At 38.5% G+C, this 26,130-nt stretch overlaps 1 protein-coding gene across 1 annotated transcript in view; it reads left to right on the forward strand.

Annotated features, from left to right (window-relative positions):
• LOC124612817 (calpain-C) overlaps positions 1–22,153 on the forward strand; it is a 461,947-nt gene extending 439,794 nt beyond the window's left edge. The window contains exons 16-18 of the mRNA XM_047141237.1: positions 2,716–2,832; positions 12,724–12,782; positions 20,269–22,153. Of these exons, the coding sequence (XP_046997193.1) occupies positions 2,716–2,832; positions 12,724–12,782; positions 20,269–20,295 (203 nt within the window). The 3' untranslated portion in view covers positions 20,296–22,153. The remainder of the gene's footprint in view (positions 1–2,715; positions 2,833–12,723; positions 12,783–20,268) is intronic.
• Positions 22,154–26,130: the final 3,977 nt, after the last annotated feature.

Below are 26,130 nucleotides of genomic sequence, written 5' to 3' on the forward strand. Positions count from 1 at the left end.
AATATCATACACCATACCATAAGAATCTTGAATTGCTGTGATAAGATTCGCAGTTCACTTACTAGTCATTCAAAATAGCTGCTGCAGTGGCTCCAATGTTCCCACTGGTTTCAGCTGTTACTGGTTACCCGGAGCACCGTAAATCACTGAGGTTCATGTGGCCCTCGTGGAAGAATGTAAACCACCTGGAGAGATTGCTACAGTCCATTCAGATGTGTTCATACATGCCAGGCATGTCCCTGTGAATTTTACTCAGTTTATGCACTATGGCCCACAGATATCGAACTACATTTCACTGCTTTTCACAAGTTGATGACAGTCACATGTGTGCCAGGCTTCTCTTGCTAGAGCCACACATTAAAAGAAAATACCCTCTGTAGTGCAAACTTCTAATTACATCTTCATGAAATTTCAACATTAAAGCTGCAATACCAGGGTAGAAAAAAATTATTGTCTTACTATCTGATCCTCTCTTATACATTTGGAGCAAAGCGTTGTGTGGGAGTTAATAATGGACTGTGGGGAAATAGGACAAGAACAGAATTGAAGCATCTCAGATCACCTCAGATATGGTACTACAGACAAATAAAATAAGAAATGAGGAGAACTGATGAGCAGAGGAACACACGGAAAACACTGGCAAGAAGAAGGGGCAGGATGATAAGACTTGTGTTCAGACATAAAGGAATAACTTATATGGTATTTCAGGGAAGTGTAGAAGGTAAAAACTGTAGAAGGAGACACATATTGGAATAAATCCAACAAATAATTGAGGAAATTGGGTGCAAGTGGTAGTTGGAGATGAAAAGGATGACACAGGAGAGGAATTTGTGGTGTGACACAACAAAGCAGTCAAAAGATTAATGACTTTATGGAACTCTGTTACATAGTGATATTGAATGATAGACAACATAGTGGTTCAGGTTCCTGCTGTCACAAGGTGAGTGGAGGGTGTGGTGAGGCAAGATGGCTGCCATTGTTGTTGGTGTAGGTTAAACATTGCCAATTGTACAAAATACTAGGACAGAAAATAATGTCCAAGCACACTTCAAATTGTTGAAAGGCACAACTGTGAAAATTTTTACTGTCTGAGTATGACGTGGTCGAAATGATAGCATTGATAAGAGCATGTTGGCTAGTGTTTCACTGTCTGATATGGTAATGTGGTAATGGCACGTTGTGCCTGAATTTCAGTTCTTTGGAGAGTGTTAGGTGTGACACTGAGGAGCACCAAATATGTCAATTATATATTCTGTGTCCAAATGAGCCATCTCTTGTGCACTGAGAGAGGGCAGAACACTGTAGATGCACTGGGGAGCCTGTGCAGTACACAGTTGTGTCAATGTTTCAGGTCTGAACACAGATTGATGCATTGCATACAAATGTTCTACATTGTAGTGTGGCATATGAAACAAGCACTCTGTCTTCAGGCCACAAGTGGCCCATCGGGGCCATCCAACTGCCGTGTCATCCTCAGCTGAGGATGCGGATAGGAGGGGCGTGTGGTCAGCACACTGCTCTCCCGGTCGTTACGATGGTTTTCTTTGACCGGAGCCACTACTATTCGGTCGAGTAGCTCCTCAATTGGCATCACGAGGCTGAATGCACCCTGAAAAATGGCAACAGCACATGGTGGCCTGGATGGTCACCCATCCAAGTGCCGGCCACACCCGACAGCACTTAACTTCGGTGATATAACGGGAACTGGTGTGTCCACTGCGGCAAGGCTGTTGCCATATGAAACAAGGATGCAGGAATATTAGTCAGTTTGTGCAAAATGATTAACAGCCTAGTGTGATTATGGCTGTGTTGTCATTGTGTGGTAACCGGTTCATTAGTAAAGAGAGAAAATATGGCACAATATGATATTTGGGGGTCACCAGTGTGGAACTCTGGTATGTAGTGATAGTGAATGATAGACAACATAGTGGTATGGAGTACACAACACACTTTATTTTATAGTAATTCTATACAAACAAGGATACATGATGTAGTGCACTTGAACAAACTGTGCCCGTCAACTGACATAGATAAGGCCACGAGTTGTTTTTTCTGGCCAGTAATGCTAATGTTTCCACAACTTAATCTGCATTAAAAATAAAATGTCAATAAACTCCTTAATGCTGTTCACACATATGCCATTTAAATATATTCCAGTAAAACAGAAAAAAACTGCTACCTCCTCAGTTGTACTGTTAAACTTGATTCAGCAGAAACTGAGAGGATTCAGGCAAGTATTATTTTCTTCAGCTCCTGCCAGTATTTGTGACCAAGTAATCTTCATTGTAACAACAGCAGTGCATTTGTTGAAAACTATCTTTCATTTGCTGTACTGAATTTAGATAGTTCTGCAAGAAAATGAGGTCTAAAGAGCTCACAGGTTACCTCAGTGAAACAAATAATTTCAGTGGATTGTATGAAATATTAGGGTAGCCATTTGTGAAGATTTTACAGATACTGGGCATATGATGGACAACCTTTAAAAGTACACCTTGAGATCTCTTACAGTAATGACACATAAACTAAGGAGCCAATGAAGAACCTTTTCATGAGAACCACCAATGCCATTTCTACCACCATCTCCACTTCATTTTATTGTATTCCCTCTCCACATTTAGCTAATATGTAAGTTATATAACTCTGACAGACTTTTAAATATGAAAGTAATTATTGAAAATGTGTTCATTCTTAAAGAAGTATGATTTAATTTTTTAGGATTCCAACTTAACACAGATGTTCTATCAATCTTAATTCTTCGCTACATGAGAAAGGATGGAACTTTGCGATTTGGTGATTTTGTGTCTGCTATTCTTCATCTCACTGTGGCATTTAGTAAGTATCAATTTAAACTGTGTTAAAGAATAAATATTACTCATACTGTGCAGGGAGTACCAGAGAGATTAGATTTCATTATTGACTTAATAATTGTATATAATAAAAAAATCTTAGGTGTTCTAACTGTCACTACATATATTTTATTTTAGTTTTTGGAGTTAATACGCTACAATTGAAAATAACATTTTTATGAAGAAAGTTGTTAAGATGTTACTTGGATGATTATTTGTGCATTTATATCATTTTTCCTTTCAGCACAAAAAATTTACTCAAATAAGGAGTGCAGAATGATCTTAAAATTAACATGATGAAATTACCCAAATTAGAAATACAGGTTGCACAAACAGGAAACCTAAGAAAATTGTAACTGGAATATTACTGAAATGATAAACATGTTCTGGCAATTGAAAATGATAGTGGAAGAGTCCAGGGAGGTTTATGAGAATTAACAGTGTTTTATCCACATAAATAACTGTATGTAGCTTTAGAACATACAAAATTAGCTTTTTATTCTTCTGATAAAAGAAACTAAAAGGAAATGGACTGAACTTAAAGTAATGTGGCAAAGTTAACAAAACTTATCATGTTGGAGAGTACATTTGATTTTATTCACTTCATACTGCCATGACACACAAGTACAAAAATGTATCACCATCACTCATTTTCCCCTGCTCCCTGCACTTGCCCCATTGCCCCTATTGTGTGGAATGTCCTGATACTTGAATAAGATTTGCCAACTGACTTTTGAGTGGATCGGATGTTATGGTGGCAGCAATGCTGTTGGCTGCAGTGTAGGAGTATCCACTAGTTGTGAGGGAGGGATGATCAGTGTCTCGGACGTATGAACTGGTGACTCTGGACTGGTTGTGGCTTGAGGTGTTGGCAAAGTTTACAGGGCCATTGAGAGTAAACTCCATGCCTGTCTAACATATCCTATGAAAACTTTCAAGTGTGTGCCATTGTATAGGATGTCCATGGTGTGATCCCATCTAGTCATCTACTCTACTGGGAAATGGCCAGTGTACAGCAGCTGTAGCAGTGATCAGACAGATCCATTATGCAGCATCACATGTGAACAGTTATGCAAGTCTTTGTGCACAAACATCTGATGGCTGACATGTGATAAGAAGGTGGGCAGCAGTTTTGGTGCAGTGGTGTTTAAACTGCTGAACTAAATGTGGAAATTCTGTTGTGTCAAGCAGTGGTGCTGGCACTAAGTAGTCATCTGAAATGTAAAGGAGATTGTAATGAACCATTTTGGGCTTGGATGCATGGATATCAGGTTTGTATGCTGTTTGGAGACCTAAGAGCACTAAGGGGAGTACTTTGTCCACTTTTCTTGGCAACAGATTTGTGATGTTTTTAAGGTTCTGTAACACCATTCTCTCATACCATTACTAGTGGGGTGGTAGCTAATTGTATGGTGTTACTAAAAGCTGCACAGTTTGGATGGTTTCTGGAACAGAGTGGATTAAAATTGATGACCTCGATGGTTGTAACATCTAGAGAGCAGCCAAAATGTGTTTTGACTGAGATGTCAGCAGTTGGGGTTGCCTCTGCCAACCTTGTACATCTGCCTATGGCCATGTTAAGTATCTGTATCCATGTGACACTGGATCAGGTCCAACCATACTAGTGTGAACATGGGTAAATCTAACTGGTGTACCTTGGAAGTTACCAACTTCAGCATCCATGTGACAATCCACTTTACACTGTAGGCAGGGTATGCAAGAAAGTACCCATGCGTGTGTGTCTGCATGCAGTCTGACTGTAGTATTGACCCTCAGATGAGATAAGATGTGGACACTGCCAAAAGCTGTCTTGTGGAGCTTCTACAAGTGTATGGAACTTAGAGTTGGGCACAGGAATCTGGTTGAGCATAGCCCTGTAGATGAGTTGTCAACAACTGTTGTAACTATGAATCCATGGCCTGCTCAACAGTAAGTTCTTTGTAGTCTGTAATCCATCTCATACCAGAAAAGTAGTTAGCCAGTACATTTTCAGCATCTATCATGTTACGAATGTCTGTTTTAAAGTGACTTATGAACTCAATATGTCAAAACTTCCTTGATGAGCACTTGTCACTAATGTTCTTGAATGCTGAAGTAATAGGTTTTTGATCTGCAAATGTAATCACTCATCAACCTTCTATTTGTGGTCAGAAGTAAAACTGATAACAGCTCTGTGTCATATACATTCCACTTCTGTTGTGCTGACTGCAAGTTCTTACAGAAAAATGTGAGTCACTGCCTGTGTTATTCTACTTGCTGCTGCTGGTTGCTGACTGATTTACAGTGATGTGCATGAGATATCAAGTGGGTGAATAACACTGCCTGTCTTATGCCACACAAAAATGATCTTCCTGATGATGCACTGGCTTTCATTTAATAATGTTCCATGGTTTAAAAGCAATAGATGTACTTTGCATCTATTTTGATAAAGTCCAGAATTAAATCTCTTAAAATCGAACATAAACAACTGTGGTGCATATAGTTTAAAATAAATAATTTTCCTAGCTACATTCCAGTTTACATCATCCTCGTGGCTGAAATGTTATCACAATTAATCAAATTTCATTCTGCATTCAAGATGGCAGCTTACAACAATGTTGCTACTTATAGTTCCATTGTAATCCTAGTCTCAGCAATTCTAAATCTGAAGTAGTCAGATGTAATGTTCCACATTATATCCACAGAGTCTTTATATCATGAGTTGGAGATAACCTGTCTCTTGCAGTCATAATGAGTCTCTGAGCCATATAAATCGCTTGCTTGGTTGTGCATAAACATTTGTTCTACATGAGAAAAAGATATATTACAAATTCCCCTCATGGGAGCAACAAACACAGATGTTGTTCCTGGGCTTGAGCACCAGGGGAAATTATGCAAGTAACAAAAAAAATGAAATTACTTTGAGTACCTCATCCACAAAATGTTGTCCTTTCTGAGTGACATTGTTGAGGCCAAAAGGTGGGAATAAAAATTCAAAGAAACCAAATGCTGTGATAATGTGCCAGCTGGTACTCTGGTGAAATCCTTTATGCTGGGGTCTGGAAACCTATCTGGTATTGTCACTGCATTTAAGGCCTAATAATCACCAAATGGCCTCAAAGAGCGATCTTCCTTGCGGATAAGGTGTAGGGGCTGTCAGACTGGCATGTGATCAAATGTTGACTTTGCATTTGTTAAGCATTCAGTTGCAGTTCTGTGCACGTAGTGAGATGGTTGTCCGGGTATACTTCAGATGTGGTGGACTGTATCATGTTTGATGCCATTGCAGTGAACCTGGACCTGCACCTCACTTGATGGTCTGATTGTGCAGAGCTCAGAGGGCTCCTGTATTGTAGTTGTGCTATGTTTATAAGAGGTGAATCGATTGTTGATTCTCTGTAACACATTGTAATCAGTGTGACCTCTAGTCTGGCACCTAAACTAGTTTCAGAGATGTCAACAATTACAAATGAACATGTGAATGGCCTGGAAAAACCAACGTTGAAGGTGAACACCTTTCTGATTGCCTTCAGCTGTGGTTGGACATCCTGTTAGTTGTCTGTCATGTGGCAACAGGTAGTGTGCAGATATCAGAATCAGCCTCTATGAGGAACATCATGCCCGTATGCCTCTCTGACAAATACAGTCTTTTTGACATCTTGAATGTGTGTGTTGAGGTGCTTTCTGACAATAGTATGCAGATGCTCCACTGCTACTGTGGATTTTAGATGTCTGGCCATTTGAGTAAATGCGTAGTTTGTTACACTTTGCAGCATGTTGGCCCAAAGGTTTATGGCACCAGCATACCCCATTGGATCTCTTCCGCTGATCCTGAGTTCAACTGTTAGCACCTTGTCATTGCTGCCACTTGCACTTCTATTTTGCCATCACTTCCAGTGTGGTTCTTAAGCTTGGAATTTTATCTGAAATGTTTGACAGATGTTGTGACATTATGGCCACACAATCCAAAGTCATCACATTGGGTGAACTCAGCTGGCAACGCTCTACCAATGTCATGGCAATTGTTGTAGGCTACTTGAGTATTTTGTAGATCATATAAGCAAACTGCAGTGATTTGCTGGGTGACTTATCATATAGTGCCTGTGCCATCTATACTTGGGTCAGTAGTTATTGATGCCAAATGTGTATCTGTTCACTAAATTACATCGATGTCACTGCAAATCTGATGGGGTCTCATCAACACATTTCTCCACATATAGTACTTGCATGACTCTGAGATTGGTGGAACTTGGGTAGCTGGATATCAGCTTGTCTTTCTTTTTATTGTAAGCTCCATCTGATAGTGCATGCACTTAGTGTTTGATATCAGTGTTGTGGTTTGTTGGTCCAAGCTTATCACTAAGGTGACTTATGCATGGTCATTGATAACTTGTTGCTGCTTGGATATGTTCTCCATTATCACAAACCACGTTTTCCATTGGGTCAGCATAAATGCAGTATCTGTAGTTTCAAGTGTGGTGGGGACGAACAGCTGGATTCACAGACAGATGTCTCATTGCTATGAACTGTGGTTGTGACTCTCTCATAGGGCTCATTGTATCATATGGATGTGTCCCAGGAGTACTTATCTGAGGTGATAGAGGTTTTAAGTCAAGACTAACATCATCTTCTGTCTTATCAGAAATGTTCACTGTGCTGTGATATGTGAGCTTTGCAGAATTAATTCCATATTTGTTGTATTTGATGGGCCAGCAAGCTCCAAAACTTTTTCATTGTAGAGTTTGCTGAGTTTTTCAGCGTTGGCATGGAATAGGCTGCCACTGTCACTTGTACATATTACTGTTGTTTGTCAAAAATGGCATTCATGGGAAGGCACAAAAGTTCTTAGATGGGGTCAACAATTATGTGGCCTCTTAGTTTAACAACATAAATAATTAGATGTGGTTTTAGAATGCATAGAGTTGAGTTTTTGTTCTTCACAAATGCATATAAGAATATTTGGATAGAAACTAAAGGGAAACGCATTGAACTTAAATTATTATGGCAAAGATAACCAACAAAGCATGTTAGACAGTTCATCTTGATATTATCATAACATGAAAGTACAAAAATGTATCACTGGCACAAGCTTTATTTTTGGGCAGGGACTGCAAACAATGTGAATGAGTAGGAAAATACTACTCGATTCTGTCTTGATATTGTCATGTGATGTGTTTTTATACTGAAACTAGCTTAGCACTTGCTGTTTTACTTGTGCAGACTGTATGGCCTGCAGAGATGTCTTTTGTTTTTATTTAATCAAATTTTTTTGTTGTTGTTCACAAATTGCAGCACCTTCTAAGCTTTACTTGCTAATTAAGGCCATATAAGCATAGTCTTTTCCAAATGTACTTCTGAGCAAAAAGTGATTCTGGTAGCCTTTTACATTCTTGTGGAGATATTTCCATAATGACTTGTGGCCCCTAACAAATATTTCTTTATGTCTAACCAAGTAGTGAAATACGAGTTTCCATAAATTTCGCTTTGAAATTTTTTAATGTGACAAAATATTTTCTTAAAAGTTTTCAGCCCCTGTTGCACTTTAGGTTGATTTTCCAGAAGCAAAGAAACACACTTTTTTTTTTTTAATTTCTAACTGAAAAGTGAAATACCAATTGTCATGGGTGTAGCCTTAAAAATCCTTCAGTACTTCTCTAGCAATTATTTATTTTCAAAAAAAAACTTTCACCACTGTTTTACCCCCTTAACAGTTGAATTTCCAAAAATGCTGAAACATGTATTTTTTTGTTTTCTGACTGAGAAACCAAATACCAGTTTTCATAGTTTTAGATTAAAAATTCCCTTAATAGTGATCTGCTTTCAAAAAGCCTTTCATCCCCTATTTCAACCTCTTAGAAGTGGAATTTCAGACAATTCTTTCTTAAGTGCTGCCTACATATTAAGATCCACACCCTGTTCTCAAGTTTCCACCCTTAGCAGTTTTGGCTTGTTGATGATGAGTCAGTGCATCAGTCTGACCATATTTCATTCCCTTAGGGATTGAATTTCCAAAAACAGTGAAGCACATTTTTTCCATCTCTAACCGAGAAGTCAAAAACCAATTTCCAAAGATTTAGCTTTAAAAATGCTTTTGCATTTCATAAAAAGTTTCAGCCCCTGTTTCACTCCCTTAGGGGTTGAGTTTCCAAAAACAGTGACATGTGTATGTTTTATTTCTAACAGAGAAGGTAAATACAAATTTTCATAGATTTAGCTTCAAAAATGCTTGCACAATGAAATATTTCCATAAAAACTTTCATCCCCCATTTCACCCTCATAGGGGTTGAATACCAAAAACAGTGAAACATATGCTTTTTTTAAATTTCTAACTGAGAAGTCAAATTTTAATTTTCATAGATTTAGCTTTAAAAATGCTTTCATAATAAAATATTTTCATAAAAAGCCTCATCCCCTATTTCACTCACTTAGGGGCTCAATTTCCAAAAACAATGATGCCCATATTCTTTTATTTGTAACTGAGCAGTCCAATACCTATGTTCATTGATGAAGCTTTAAGAATACTGAAATAGTTCTTTAATAATGATATGTTTATAAAAGAAGGCTTTCACCCACCATTTCACACCCATTGGGCTAAATTTCCAAAACTGCTGATACACGTACTTCTTTATTTCTGACTGAGAAATAATACCAATTTTCGTACATCTAGATTCAAAATTGCCTTAATAGCGACATTTTTCAAAAAACCCTTCATCCGCTATTTCACTCCCTTAGGGTTGGAATTTCAAAAACTCCTTGTTAAACAAAGCTTACAGTATAAGGTCCACATCTTCTCCAAATTTCAGGTTTCTATTCTTAGCAGTTTGGACTGGGTGATGATGAGTTAATCAGTCAGGACGTAACCTTTTATACACTGAAGAGCCACAGAAATTGATACATCTGCCCAAATATCATGTAGGACCCCTGCGAGCATGCAGAAGTGCTGAAACACAACATGGCATGGACTCGACTAATGTCTGCAGTAGTGCTGGAGGGAACTGACACCATGAATCTTTCAGGGCTGTCCATAAATCCATAAGAGTAGGAGGGGATGGAGATCTCTTCTGAACAGCAAGTTGCAAGGCATCCCAGATATTTTCAATAATATTCGTGTCTGGGGAATATGGTGGCCAGCAGAAGTGTTTAAACTCAGAAGAGTGTTCCTGGAGCCACTCTGTAGCAATTCTGGATGTGTGGGGTGTCACATTATCCTGCTGGAATTAGCCATCGGAATGCACGATGGACATGAATGGATGCAGGTGATCAGACAGGATGCTTATATATGTGTCACCTGTGTTTGTCATCTAATTTTAGAGACCAAAAGCTGTATTTTGTGACAGTCATTTTATTGTGCCTATCTGTGGCTCAGCATATTTGCTATATGCTGAGTAGCAATTTTTCTTTTCACAATATCGTCACCTGTCAGAGTCATATGTAGACGTATCGAGGGTCCCATATCACTCCAACTACACACACCCCACACCATTACAGATCCTCCACCAGCTTGAGCTGTGCCCTGCTGACATGCAGGGTCCATGGTTCATGAGGTTGTCTCCATAACCTACTCATCCATCCACTTGATGAAATTTGAAATGAGACTCGTCTGACCAGGTAACATGTTTCCAGTCATCAACAGTCCAATGTTGGTGTTGATGCATCCAGGCAAGACATAAAGCTTTGTGTCATGCAGTCATCAAGGGTACACAAGTGGACCTTGGGCTCCAAAAGCCCATATTGATCATGTTTCATTGAAAGGTTTGCATGGTAACACTTGCTGATATCCTATTATTGAAATCTGAAGCAAGTTGTGAAATGGTTGCACTTCTGTCATGTTGAATGATTCTATTCTAATTGGTCCTGTTCTTGCAGGATCTTTCTCCAGCCACAGTGATGTTGGATATTTGATGTTTTACTGAATTCCTGCTATTCACACTCCATTTGTGAAATGGTTGTATGGGAAATTCCCCACTTCATCACTATGTTGGAGATGCTGTGTCCCATTGCTCATGTGCCAACTATAACACTACGTTCAAACTCACTTAAATCTTGATAAACTGCCATTGTATCAGTAGTAACTGATCTAACAATTGTTCCAGACACTTGTTGTCTTATATGGGCATTGCTGACTGCAGCACTGTATTCTGCCTAAGAGGTTGATTGTTCATTTGAAAAACCAAAGGCAGCATTATTAAACAAATTCTCTGTGGATCTGAAGTAGAGAAATTAAACTGAGGGTGCTGCAGTCATAACATATACCATGTTAACACAAACCTCAACTGATAAAATAATCCTAAAATTAATCATTTCTCCATAGTATCTTGAAAGAAAATTGTTGGGTATAATGAGAAGGGCAGGAAGGAAAATAATGAGGTAGAGAAAAAAATAAAGTTGAAGAGATTCATAGTGGCTGTTTTGAAACTGAAATGGAAATTGCACTTAGATTTCTCATGGTAAAAGTTACTGTTCTGAGAAAAGATGGGTAGATTACATCAGGACAAAGTCGAGGTATATTGGGATGCATAAAGCTCAAAACCATACTACAAGGAGAAAGAACTGGGTGGAAAAATGGTTGATAATGATGATGACTTGTATATTGGTAATGTCCATCTGAAGCCCATAATAATTGAGCTATCCTGCAGTTGAACCTCACTTCTCCATTAATGTTTGAAAATAATGGCTAATTTTAAAAGGAAAATAGCTCCCAAGTGCACTTGTGAGTTTTGCTCACTTACAGTGTACTAAATTTCAATAGCTATAATTTGTTTATTATTCTTTTTCTTTAAGAACTGCTGCCATATTCACATATTTGAATAGAAAAGCAAACTTTTCTTCTTACACCTCAGAAAAATTGGGAAACTGAAGTTATATGTTACTTGAACAATGCATACAAAATGTAGACTGCTAAATAACAAGCGAAAGTTTACTGAAAAAGATAAATATGTGAACATCTAACACTAAATGTAAGTGTGAGAATCTCTCTTTCTCAAAGAAGTGTGAACTTTTGAGATGTGGTGTTACAGAAGAATGCTGGAGATTAGATCATCAGATTGGATAATGAATACAGAAGTACTGAAATGAGACGGGGATAAAGATCTTCATGGCATTACTTTCAAAAAGAAGGGGTAGTTTGATAGGATACACTCTGAAGCAACAAAAAGTAGTTAATCTAATAATGAAGGGAAGTGGGGAAGGTAAAATGCATAGGGAGATATCAGAGCTTGAATACAATAAGAAGATAGGCTGCAGTAGTTGTACAAAAATGGGGACACTTGAGGAGGATAGACTAGTCTGGACAGCTGCACCAAACTAGTCTTAAGACTGAAAAAATAACAGCAACAACAACAACAACAAGCTACAAAATTCTAGTAATCTTGCTATGTGTGCAATTAATCATTGGTATGCTGTTCTGCACTATATTTGATTTGTTTGTAAGTGTACATTGTGAGCAGACTGTGTAAGAAGAGGATAGTTTTTTCAGGATTATTTGTTGTAATTAAATACTTGTCTCCACATTGTAAGATGTGTACTCATGGCTGCTACATCAAGTTGATGTTCAGTCACTATTGTGTTGTTTGCTTTATAGGGAAACTGTGTTTTAAACTCACTTATTGTTAGAAACTGTTAGCTCTTGGATTATTATTTCCTGAACTATATGCATTTGTACAATCTCTATGGGTTTTCTTTCTTTTTTATAGTATGTCCCAAGTAAGACCAGTATGTCTCATGCCCAAGATTCAAGTAACAATGAATTAACTAAAAAAGAATAGATACTAGTAACATGAGGAGTACTGGTTTCATGTGGGTCTCCCAGTATCTTATATTACATTTTTGTACTTTTTGTTACAGGTGTTATCACCAAAGGGTGCCAGTAAATAAAAATATATCTTTTGTTTCATTTCAGATGTTTTTGAATCAAAGGATCCTTTGCAGAATGGAAGTATTAAACTAAGCCTTGCAGAGGTATGTTTCATCATTGTATAGCAGCAATTAATTATTTTTTTCCAGCTGGGAGCTCTGAATGTAGCTATTTCAGTCCATTTGTTAGCAGTAGAGTTATTTTCTCATTAATTTACATAGTTTCCACACAGTTTGAGTAAACTGACAATTCTACTTAGCTTGCAAGCAGTACCCATGTTTGTAAACTAGAATTTCAAGTATATATAAAGTTTATCTGATGTTATATGAAATAAACTGGTCCATCAGCAGATCCAGCAGTAGAACAATAAAAACAGCAACAGGAGGTGGAAAAATTATTAATTATGAATGCAAAAAACAATAATGATATTGGTAATTGTATTGGAGATGCAAACTGCAAAGTTATCTACAAACAAAGAGTGTTTAACAGAACTCCTGAGCATGTAGGAAATGCCATTGACAGTGACAACAAACAGTGTGACATATAGTACACTGCTTCGTGGTGGGGGGTGGGGGGTGGGTGGTGAGGGAGGGGGAGGGGAGGGACGAGGTGGGGGGAGGGCATTCTCTGGAATGCAGTGGTCTGACAAGGTGTCACCAACATGATCTCAAAAGCACCAGTCCCCAAGGAAGGACTAGATAAGAATTGGCACACATCCACATAGTCCCCATACATGAAACTGGTGAAAGTTGATGTACCTCCAAATATAGTTGTACACTTCTCCAACCTCAAAAAACACACCAACCAAATGGTTTCATTATAATAAGGCCGCCTGCATCACTGTCTTGAGCAGAATTAAGTTATCAGGGATGGAACAGTAGCACCTGAAACTGCACATGTGACTTTGGGATTTGAGGAGCCAAGTGAGGTGACAGTTGACCATGTGCTTGAGAGTCTTGCCCTGTGACTGGTAAGGGATATGCTCTGGTAGGCTTTAGAGTCAGTACAATCCTTGTCCAGTTTCCATAATGGGATTAATATTACTTCCTTCCAAGTGGTGGCGTACTGTCCATCAAACCATATCTAATTGAAATAAGAAAGGAGTTTGCCTTTGTCTCTGGGTCACAGGTGACAGAGCATGGCATAATGAACCTGCTCTGTCCTGTAGCAGTGTCTCTGGCTGTGGACAAAGCTAATTCCAATTACCATATGGAAAATGAAAGATTGTAGATCTCCTCATTACAGATAAAGAAGTGGAGCCACATCATCTTCACATCTGGAACTCTGGAGTTTGTCTACATGATGCAGTCTCAGTAAAAAAGTGATAAAATGTTCAAATAAAACCTGACCCATGTCTTTAGGTACATCTACCAAGACGTCATTCCTCAATAAGGCCGTAAGGGAAGGAGTACCACCCTTGCCTGAAATCTGTCTCACACTCATGCAGTGGAAGTGGATCAATTAATAGAACACATGAATTCCTTCCAGGAGTTCCTCTTCCTTTCCTTTATAATTCCCTCACTTGTGCTTTCACTGATCTGAAGGCATGAAGATTTTCTGTAGTTGGACAGTGTTTGAATTTCCACAAAGCTGCACACCTGGTTCTGACTGCCAAGCAATATTCTTAATTCTGTGAAGGAACATGCTATCATCTGAGATAGTTGCTATATTGGGGAACAGAATCAGCTGCAGCTCATTAGATAACACATGTGATATGGTCTACCATCTTCTGGGCACCTTCCTGTTGTTTGAAGATGGCCTGCTGACTGTTTTATAACCAGTCCATCCTTTTGGAAGTATCCATCTTTGCCATCTCTTATTGACCACCATCCAAGTCAACAGGTGGATCACACTGGAAAATGTCCACTAGAATGCAAATCTATGGCCACTTCCCACTGATCTGAGTTTGTAATATCTGGTGAGCAAAAATAAAAAAAGAAGGTCAGTGGCTGAAGATGACCCTGTAGCTGCAGAAAATGTCACCTGACCAGAGTTCAAAAGGCAGATATTCTCTCAGTGGATGAGGTGCTCAATAGTTTGACCCCTGGAGCAAGTGGTAGCTGAGCCCACTGCACAATGTGTACATCGAAGCCACCCTTGAGAAGCAAAGGGTGGGGCAGTGCCCAGAAAAGCTCTGTTAGTGCATCTGCATTCAATGGATCATAATGTGGAAGTTATTAAGAACACACAGTGATCTTAGCAGCACTCTGTCTTAAGGCCACAAGTGGCCCATCGGGACCACCCGCCTGCCATGTCATCCTCAGCTGAGGATGCGGATAGAAGGGGCGTGTGGTCAGCACACTGCTCTCCTGATCATTACAATGGTTGTCTGTGACTGGAGCCACTACTATTCAGCTGAGTAGCTCCTCAATTGGAATCACAAGGCTGAGTGCACACCGAAAAACAGCGCATGGCGGCCCGGATGGTCACCCATCCATGTGCCGACCACGCCCGACAGTGCCTAACTTTGGTAATCTGATGGGAACCAGTGCATCCACTGTGGCAAGGCCATAGCCACAGTGATCTTAGCTTTGTGAAAATTTCCACTGAAAGTATACTTCTATGGCCATAGTAACAGGGGCAGCAGAGGAGTAGCATCTGTCATCAATGAAAACAGCCACACCAATCTTATCCCTGTCTCTAATTCTTCCAAATTAGATTTGTATCCCTTTAAATTCCACTGCAACACATAAGTCCTTGTGAGGGTCACTGAACTGTGATGATTGTCCTTGCCTTTCTCCCTCAATGGTGGTGATTAACCCAGGAGGTCAGAAGGGACTGGCTCTCCAGTTCCTCCATGTGCTTATAAGTGTTCTTACAGTAAAATAACCTGTAGAAAGGGAGAGTGCTTGCTGATCCAAGCTTTAGCTGCCACTTCCACTGCAAATGACTTTTTGTGTGACTTTTTCCTTATCTATGGAAAGATTTGGTTGCATAGGTAGAGGGGATGGCTTAGTGGGCCTCTAACAATGCACAGTGGTATGTAGCTGAGGTTCCAAGTCCATCGCTGATGACTTCCGAACAGTTTTGCGGTTCAGTATAGCTTTTCCCCTGCAGCTACACTGACAAGTGCATGTATTCATACTTGAATCTGTGGTTTGGGTTTGTGTGGAGTCATCACAGGCTTCTTAAAGGCTGATGCAAAAGAAGCAGCAAACACCAGAGGTTGCATAGCATCTCGTGACTTTCAACTCCAGAATTATCCTAACCTCATTACAAACTCTACACTTCCTGCTCCATACTGTGTGATTCCTAGAACAATTTATAAATTTCAGGAAAAGTATACAAGAGTGACCTGATTTTCTGAGTTGTCTCTCCACAACTTCCATAATTAGTCATTCTGTTACATACCATAGTGGTATGATCAAATCTTTGGCATTTAAAGCATTGCATTGGGTTTTGGAGAAATGAGCAATCCTCAAGATGGATATAGTCTATAAGAATACATTCAGTTAACTCCACCATACTGAAGGTTAGAATAAATGTTGCAGTTTTCTCTAATATGCCATTGGCTCTCCTCGTATAATTCTTTACTTCTGTGATACTTATGTTTTTCCATTCTTCAAATAATTGCTGAGGATTCGCTTCCATTATATCAGAGCAGCTAACAGTGTCTTTACAGAAGTTAAGTGTGTTATGATACTACTCACAACAGGATAGTCATCTAATGTCTTGCAGCCGAGATGTTTAGGTATTTGGTGTGATATGGCAATTTTAACAATAAGTGATCCATTACAAAGGTGTTTAACACTTTTTAAGGACCGAGAAATACCCTCCAACCCCTTGTAACTGTAGAATGGAGAGATCTCAAAGGTTGCCACTGTTCTCCTGATTACTATGAAAGTATTATTGCAGACTAGTGCTCTGTTACTATAATCCTGAGTCTTTTTCTCAGGCAGACTGACCACCCAAGCTCTCGTTGTTGCATGGTGTATGTGCTACCTGATGGGTACACCTGTCCAGGAGTAGATCTGAATTGATGTCACCCCATAGGGATCCCCTGAGCTGCTGCGAAGACAAATGTTGATGCAGGCAGAACCCAGGGTGCCTGAGAAAGTCTTATACAACTGGGGGTGACAGGTGCCCCAGAGGTAACCCATTAGAGCCTGCTTTACCTCAACAGCCATTCACCTAATCGGCACATAATAAACTTGAGGTTGAGGTGTTATATGTATTCTTGCAATCCAGGCAGTGAGGCCAAGGCTTTCGTTCTCTGAAACACACAACATTCCATCACTGCACATATCGATGGTCCTTGAAGTATGCTCAGACTTTTTGTAGATGATGTCTGGCAATGTTGGCCAGTCACTACTCAGGAAACTCAGGGTTATTTTGCTCATACCCACCCACTGCTTGTGGAGTTCCCTGAGAGAAAAATGGCCCTCCCTTCACCAAGTTGTGGAATGCTCTTTGTTAGCCCCTTCAATGACTGCCTGGCTTGGGTGGCCCTGCCATAGCTATACTACTACCAGCATAACCCTTAGCATCTCAGACATGCAAACCCTCCTGCCCAGCACTGAGTTGCCTATGATAAGGTGTTGCCCCAAAGAGGGCATGATCATTTTATCGTGAAGGAAATCATTGGGTATCTCCCATTTGAATAAAAAAATAAATTTTCTGGGACTTCCCTGCTGATGGGAGAAATCTGGCCTAGAGTGGGACCTCATCTACTCTTTCCCTATACTCAGTACTTGTACTATTAATCTCAAGCTTCCAGTGAAGGACTCATGTCATATCACAAGCTACAATTTATAGTAATAGTTCCTGCCTTTTTTCTCAAACTGATTTAAAGGTGACTGATAGGTTTCTAAACTAAGATTCCTCTATGCTTCTTTGAAGGGGTATGGGACCTGCCTTGATTCCACCTTGCAGTGTCTAAGATTTTCATGTGAACAATATCTACTCATCCACATGTAAGCCCACCTCTGATGAGATCTTGTCCACAGTTAAGTCCTCAAGGCAAATGGGTCAAGGGTAACACTTGTACCCCCTGTAATCTGGAATATGCACTTTTAATTCATTACATAATTTTGCTCATTTCTAAAAAGAATTCTCATGGGAGAGTCCCAGGAAATATTATGGCCCTACACTTGTTCTTCAGTCACTAGAGAGGCTCTGAAGTCTTCAGTAGGTGAAATTGATAACAGGATGATTGACCTGGCCTGTGTTTATGTTTTTCAATTCAGACTGCTCCCTGAACCATTTTGTCCATACTTATGTTGAGTTTGCATCTCTCTGGACTTTGAATCTAGGTAGCCCGTTAGTTCATGAACTCTGCAGTCATCAACCACAGCATCTGCCTGGTTGTTCCACTCTTCTATACATTACTGCCAATGTCAGTGATCATAAACTGTGTTCTACCTACAAAGAGTTGAGTAGAACACTGCAGATGTAACACTGAAGAGCTCAAGAAGAAATACTGTAGCTATATAATGATTGTCTGTAAGGCTGTTTAGAAGAAAGGTGACACATCTGTGGCATGGTGAGAGTTTCAGCACTGTACTGGAGTCTAGATTAATGTGGTTCTTCACAGAACAGTGCCAAAATAGTCTCCAATATTTTCTCTGTTGCCAACTACTGTCACCAGTTCCCATAAGGACATCTCCAACTCCATGGTAGAAAAGTAGTTTATCTTTTATCTGTGCATATTAGGATCTGGATTGGCTTGCCATGGCAATAACATTTCCGGAGGGGCCAAAAATGTTTTACTACATGATAATCCACATTTGATAATTTGGCTAATTTGTTTTGGCTCCTCTAGTGGTGAATTAATGTACTGTTATGCACTAATATCAAAATGTACCAGAACTGGAGATATTTACCTGAAAACAAACAAAAATTAATTGTGTAACTTTATTTTGTGAGGTCATAATTAAAACATTGACAAACAATGGACTTTTATTCCTTTTTTCATCTGCCTATTGTTTTACACTAAAAAACAAGACTATGCACCATGAAGTAATTGTTAATTCTGAATGGAATGAAAATCAGGGGATGTGATGTATAGGTACAGACAAACAAATGATTACAATTTCAGAAAAATTGGATGATTTATTCAAAAGAAAGACCTTCACAAATTGAGCAGGTCAGTGATGTATTGGTCCACCTCTGAGCAACATGTAAGCATTTATTCAGCTTGGCACTGATTGATAGAATTGTTGGATGTCCTCCTGAGGGATATTTTGCAAATTCTACCCAATTGACATGTCAGATCATCAAAATCCAGGGTGGTTGGAAGGCCGTGCCCATAATGCTCTAAATTCTCAATTGTGAGAGATCCATCAACCTTGCTGACCAAGGTATGGTTTGTTCAAAATGGTTCAAATGGCTCTGAGGCTCTGAGCACTATGGGACTTAACACCTGTGGTCATCAGTCCCCTCGAACTTAGAACTACTTAAATCTCACTAACCTAAGGATATCACACACATCCATGCCCGAGGCAGGATTCGAACCTGTGACCGTAGCAGTCGCACGGTTCCGGACTGCAGCGCCTAGAACCGCGTGGCCACCGCAGTCAGCTATGGTTTGTTAAGCATGAAGACAAGCAGTAGAAACTCTTGCTATATGTAGGTGGGCATTATCTTGCTCAAATGTAAGCCCAGGATGGTTTGCCAAGAAGGGTAACAAAGTGGGGTGTAGAATATCTTTGATGTACCACTGTGCTATAAGGTTGCCACAAAATAATAGCAAAAAGGGTCCTGTTATGAAATGAAATGGCACCCCTGACCATCCGACCATCACTCATGGGTATTGGCCCATACATTGGGTGACAGTCAGGTTGGTATCCCACTGCTGTCTGTGGCATCTCTGGACACATCTTCAGCCCAGAATCTCATTGATGGAAGTAAAACTGTCTTCAGTTTGAGTTACACTTCAAACTGGGCTCTGATGACCAGTGAAGAAGTGCCTGGAGACACCCTGGACAGTCACGGGATTCCACCCTGGCTGTTGCTTGCCATACAGCCCAACAACCAGGAATGATGGTCTGGGGCGCCATTTCTTATCATTTGATTGCCATCTGCAGCACCCTTACAGCACAGCAGACCATTGACAATATTCTATGTGCTGTTTTGTTTCCCTTCATGGCAAGCCATCCTGGCCTTACATTTCAGAAAAATAATGCCCGCGTACATGTGGTGAGAGTACCTACTGCTTGTCTTCATGATTGCCAAACCCTACCTTGAACAGGAAGGTCGCCAGATCTCTCCCAGTTGAGAATCTTTGGAGCATTATGGGCAGGACCTTCCAATCAGCTCAAGATTTTGATGATCTAACATTCCAATTGGATGGAATTTGGCATGTTATCCCCCAGGAGTACATCCAATAGCTCTATCAGTCAATGTCAAACTGAACAACTGCTTGTATAAGGGCCAGAGGTGTACCAAAGCATTATTGATGTGCTCAACTTGTAAAGAGCTTTTTCTTGAATAAATCATCCAATTTTTCTGAAATTGTTGTCATTTGTTTGTCTTTACATGTACATCACATTTAATGATGTGGTGCCTTGTGTATGTTTTTTTTGTTGTAGAGTGTATTATGAGAATCATTTAGACGTCTTATTTATTATTTATAATTCTTTACTGTTTCAGTGGCTGAAGACATCTTTAATGTGCTAACACACAGGAAGCTGCACTATCATCTTGCTCAATGAAATTGACCATGACGTGTGAATTCTGTAGTCTTGTCCTTAGCTAGACTGAGCTTAGAGCTCATTGTTATAGTTAGGTCAGCTGAAACTAATTGTGATTATTTTGAAAGTTCAGATATCTATATTTGTACATATTTTTTACAACAGTGTATGTATATTTTTTAATAATTGTACATATACAGTCATAAACATGTGTATATGTATGTGTGTGTGTGTGTGTGTGTGTGTGTGTGTGTGTGTGTGTGTGTGTATATACACATATATATTTTCCTCAATTTGTCAGTTTTTGTTGTAATTCTTGATTAGCAAGAGTACTTCTCTTATACTTAAATTTATTTTCTTCTTTTGACCATTAGTAGAACTTCTCCATAGAGATATGGCTTTAAAATAAAAAGATCAGGTACTTCAAACTATATTCCATGCTTCTTTCATAGTTGTGAGGACTAGAACACACACTTCTGAAGACAGTACTAAATTTTTAGAACGCGTAACAGTGTCTTGTGCAATAACATGCACCCTATCTCTTTTTCACACCCACCTGCTCCCCCAGTCACTGGTGACCCCGCTGTCTTTTTTTATATCATTACATTTTTGCTACAAATACTGTAAATTGCAATAATAAATTAAGTACATATTATATTATCTTTGAATCAACTTATTTATAACAAATCAGAAACAGCTCCATTAGTTTTATTAGCAGCAATTCTTCCACAAATATGCTACGCAAGTAGTGCAGTATATGAAACGTATGAGTCAGTTAAATCAGATTATAGACTACCAAGATAGATTTGTTTTAGTTTTTGACTTGGTTTACTAAAATTTGTTATTGCAATCTTTCTTCTTACTTTTTCCACTTTCAGTTTTCTCCATCCTTACAGCTGTGTACTCACCTGTTACCGGTATCACATACATATGTTTTTTTTAGCTAATTATTTATGTCTTTGCCAGTCTGTGAGCATCATGTAGGCCTATTTCATGTTTCATTTTCATTGTATGTATCTACTCATCTCCTTAAATATTATAACTGATTTCTTGAATGCTATAATCTTTAACATGCTTTATAGATACTTCATTTGTTTCTGTATTTCTTACAGAAATGGATTTGATTTTAAAAGGTGCAGACCATGTGATATTGACTGACATTTTGCCTCATTTAGTAATTGATATTGTGTCATGTTTAGCAATATCATTGTGGTTATTTATGTTAATATCACTTGGGATATGCACACTGAAGAAATTCCCAAAAGATACCTTCATGTAAACAATAAGCACACAAATATAAAATAAAATCATGCTGAGTATGTTTGATTCCTGTTCTAAGAAGTGTTATGGTGACTCTTTAGAATAAAATTACTATTATATATCCAGAGAACAGCAGTGTATTCTATGTTTAAATCCTCCATTGAGCACTAGATCAGGGAAAGAGAGAATACCTTGAGCTATTGACAAGGCATTTTTGAGCACATTATCTTCCTTTTCTCTGAACAACAAATATAAAGTACCTCATTAATCAATCATAATGTACCATTTGTATAATTAACATTCCAATAAATTGTAAAGTGCTGTTAAAACGTGCAGTATGTTATCGTGGATAGCCACCTTGAAATCTAACTTTTTCAGTCCTTGGTACCACAATTTATAAATGTACAAAACTCATTATGAGATACAATGTACAAATTTTATGTGATTTATATTTTTTTATGTAACTTGTGATTTTCACCAATAACTGTAAGTGTAGAGTATGTAAAAACATAAAATTTGTATTATATTTTATACAGAATACTTTTTCATAAATTTGTAAATAATGTGTTATGCCTTTGAAATTAATTTGTAAATAAAGTAATAAAAGACAACAGTAATTAATGTAATGTAATGATATATTGATTATACAGTGATGTACAGACACAAATACATATTCTAGAAACCACTATGCAGTACATAATGGAAGCGAAGTTACTTTGTCTAACTCTGAGACACTTTGTTCTATTCCAATGTACTAAAGTTTTAGAACTTTTCTTCTGTCAGGGAGATGGCGTGAACCAAACATTTTCAGATAGAATTACAATGAGAATGTTGTTTACTATGCAAGCAAGATGTGTGTGATGTTGAGGATGGAAACTGATCTTGTGAAAAATGCAACATGGAAGAAATAAAGAAGAAATGGCAACATTGGGGCATGTAATTCATGGTATCTATGGGGTGGCTGATATGTTCCATTTACTATACTAAATGCATTGAATGCCAATGGTGAAAGAGAAACAAAGTTTTTGCTTCTTGGAATAATTGTTTGAAATAAAAAAAGGTGGTTGGAGCCAACTATGAACCAGTGTAACCCCCATAATCATCCTTGACCTCACTCGGGTCACAATATAAACATGTCATCACTTTGGGAGAATGAATATGAACTGCAGCTAAAATATTGTTCTTCAGAAAACTATAGGCAATTGTTTTATTCCAATAATATGAGCATTATACCCATAAATCCAACCCATAATGTCTTATACATAAAGTAGCCTGTGAAGATGAATGAAGTTATTCAAGCTTGCTTTTTCTCATCCTCATCTGACATTCCTAATGTATTCCATGTGGAATGCAAGGTAAAAGTCACACCAAATAACTTACAGAAACCAAAAACATATGAAGGATGATGCCCTACCAAAGAACTGCTCAAATTGTCAATGACAGGAGATAAGGAACAAGTAGACATTAAAGCAGGGATTTTGTGAATTTTTCAAAGTCAAGAGTGCTCCTGTTTAATGACTGACTGCAGAATTACATCAGATAGAGAATAATTGAAAATCTGCCTACAGAAGATTGAAGCAAAATCTATCACCTGACCTTAACACAGAATGCAGGAAACTGTGGAACAGATTGAAGTAAAATGTGTGCAACACACAAATCATGTTGCAAAATTGGTAAAAAAAAATCAAAAAAATCTGTGTTCGCTGTAGGTTTTCAAAGGTTGGCAACTAGAGCAAAAAGCTGAATGCAACTTGTGTGTGATGAAATGGTTGTTGTCTGTATTTGTGGTCTGTTTGTATGAAGAAGTTAATAGAAGTCATGTTGTTCATTTAGTGTGTATTTTATAATATTCAAATAAAGTGAACACAGCAGAGTACAAATGTGACAGAGTATTGGACCAGAACTCTTAAAAAAAACAAAGTGTAAAAATGGTGAACATGAATAATGTAAAAATATTGCAAAATGAGCAAAGAAAAGTTGCAAAGACAAACATGAAATATTAAAATGTAGAACAACACTTAGAAATGTCTCAGAAAAATGAAGAATTTTGTGGAAGGATTGCTAAGATAATAATGAGTGAGAGATGGTAATAAATATAATGCTAATAAATAATAATAATGAACATGTGCTGATGCTGTGCTTGTTCAAACACCACTTTGGGAATGGGGTAAAGGGAAGCAGAAGGGGGTGGGGGATGCACCAACCTTGGATCAAATCTACACAGTGGTTTAATGATGAGGGTCAGTGTACCAGTTAGCCTGGATGTGGTTTTTAGCCAGTTTCCCACATTTCACCAGGTGAATACCAGGCTGGCAATGGCAAGAAAAGTGTTTGTGAAGAAGAGAAATTTGTTAATACTGAATATACATTCAAGTGTTAGAAAGTATTTTCTGGAAGTATTTGTCTGGAGTGGAAGTGAAATGTAGGTGATAAACAGTTCAGACAAGAAGAGGCTGGAAACTTTTCAAATTTGCTGCTACACAAGAATGCTGAAAATTAGATGGATAGATCATGTAACCAATGAAGAGGTACTGAAGAGAACTGGAGCAAAAATAAATTTGTGGCATAACTACTAAATGAAGGGATTGGTTGGTAGAACACATTCTGAAACATCAAGTGATCACCAATTTAGTACAGGAGGGAAGTGTGGGGAGGGAGTGTTCATTGCAGTTGACAAAAATATTACCTTTATTTGTGTTGACTTTGGTAGTGACTGTGAAGCTATGTGGACACATATAACAGATCTAGTTGAAATCAAGCTAATTGTTAGCTGTTTTTACAGGCCACTGGATTCTACTGTGACAGTTTTAGAGTCATTCAAAGAAAGTCTATTCTCAGTAGTGTGGAAATACTTACAATATTAGTTGTCGGTGACTAACCTGCCAAATGCAGACTGAGACATCTACGGATTCATTGCAGGGGCTACAGAAAAGCAGTCTTTTGAAGTACTTTTGAAAGCATTTTCTGGAACCTGTCTTGAACAGAGAGTCAAACAACTCACACAAAACTGAAATATTTTAGTCCTTGCAACTATATACAGACCTTACCTTCCAGTGGTTTCAGTACAGGGACAGGGACTAGTGATTTTTATGCCATCATAGTGATGGTGGTTACTACAATTACTAAATCAATCAAGAAGGGTAAGAGAGTATTTTTGTTAGAAAGAGCAGGTAAACTTGAACAATGAATGGACTTCATTTAGTTCCAGTATGATGGACATACAGGAATTATGGGCAACATTTAAATGGATTATATATCACACTCTGAAGAAATATGTGCTGAGTAAGTGGATTCAGGACAGAAAAGACCCACCATGATTTAATAACAAAACGTGAAAAATGCTGAGAAAGCAAAAACTGTTGCACCCTCGATTCAAAAAAAGAATGCACAAATGACAACAGGTAAAATTTAGTAGAAATTATGTGTCTGCAAAGAAACAATGCCTGAAGCATACAATAACTACCACTGTCAAACCTTAAATAAGGTCTTGCTGAGAACCTGAGAAAATTCTGGTACTATGTACAATCACTGAGAGGATTGATAGCTTCTATCCAGCCACTCATTGACCAGTCTGGTATGGCAGTAGAAGATGGCAAAATGAGACATGAAGTTTTAAATTTCACTTTTAAGAAATCATTTGTGCAGGAGGATGGTGCAAACATATAATCATTTGACCATTTCACAGATTCACCTATGGAAGACACAGTAATAGGCATCGCTGGTGTAGAGAAGCAACTGAAAGAGTTGAAAACAGGTAAGTCATCAGCTCTGGATGAAACCCCAGTTTGGTTTTACAAAGGGTACTGTATGGCTTGGCCCCTTACTTAATTTTCATTTATCACAAATCTTTCACCCAGCACAAAGAGCCAAGTGACTGGAAAAAAGTGCAGATGACTCCTATACATAAGCAGGAGATAAGAACAGACTCACGAAACTGCAGACCAGAATCCCTAAGACTGGATTGCTGCAGAATTCTTGTACATATTCTCAGTTTGAATATGATAAATTTCATTGAGACAGATAAGCTTCTGTTCACAAATCAATTTTGATTTAGAAAGCATTGCAACTGCAAAACTCAGCTTGCCCCTTTCTCACATGATATCCTGTTAACTGCAGATGAAGGGCAACAGCCAGATTCTACATTCCTACATTTCCAAAAAGTGTTTGGCTCAGTGCCTCACTGTAGACTGCTAACAGAGGTACAAGCATACGGAGTAGGGTCCCAGATCTACATCTACATCTGCAACTGTACTCTGCAAACCACCATGAGGTGCACGGCAGAGGGTACATCCCATTTTATCAGTTATTAGGATTTCCTCCCATTCCATTCACATATGGAGTACAGGAAGAATGATTGTTTGAATGCCTCTGGGTGTGCAGTAATTATTTTAATCTTATCTTCATGATCCCTGTGTGAGCAATACATAGGGGACTGTAGCATATTCCTAGACTCATCACTTAAAGCTGGTTCTTGAAACTTTGTTAATAGACTCTCTTGGGATGGTTTACATTTATCTTCCAACATATTCCAGTTTAGTTCCTTCAGTTTCTCTGTGACACT

This window comes from Schistocerca americana, chromosome 4, assembly GCF_021461395.2.
Source record: "Schistocerca americana isolate TAMUIC-IGC-003095 chromosome 4, iqSchAmer2.1, whole genome shotgun sequence".
Lineage (NCBI taxonomy): Eukaryota > Metazoa > Arthropoda > Insecta > Orthoptera > Acrididae > Schistocerca > Schistocerca americana.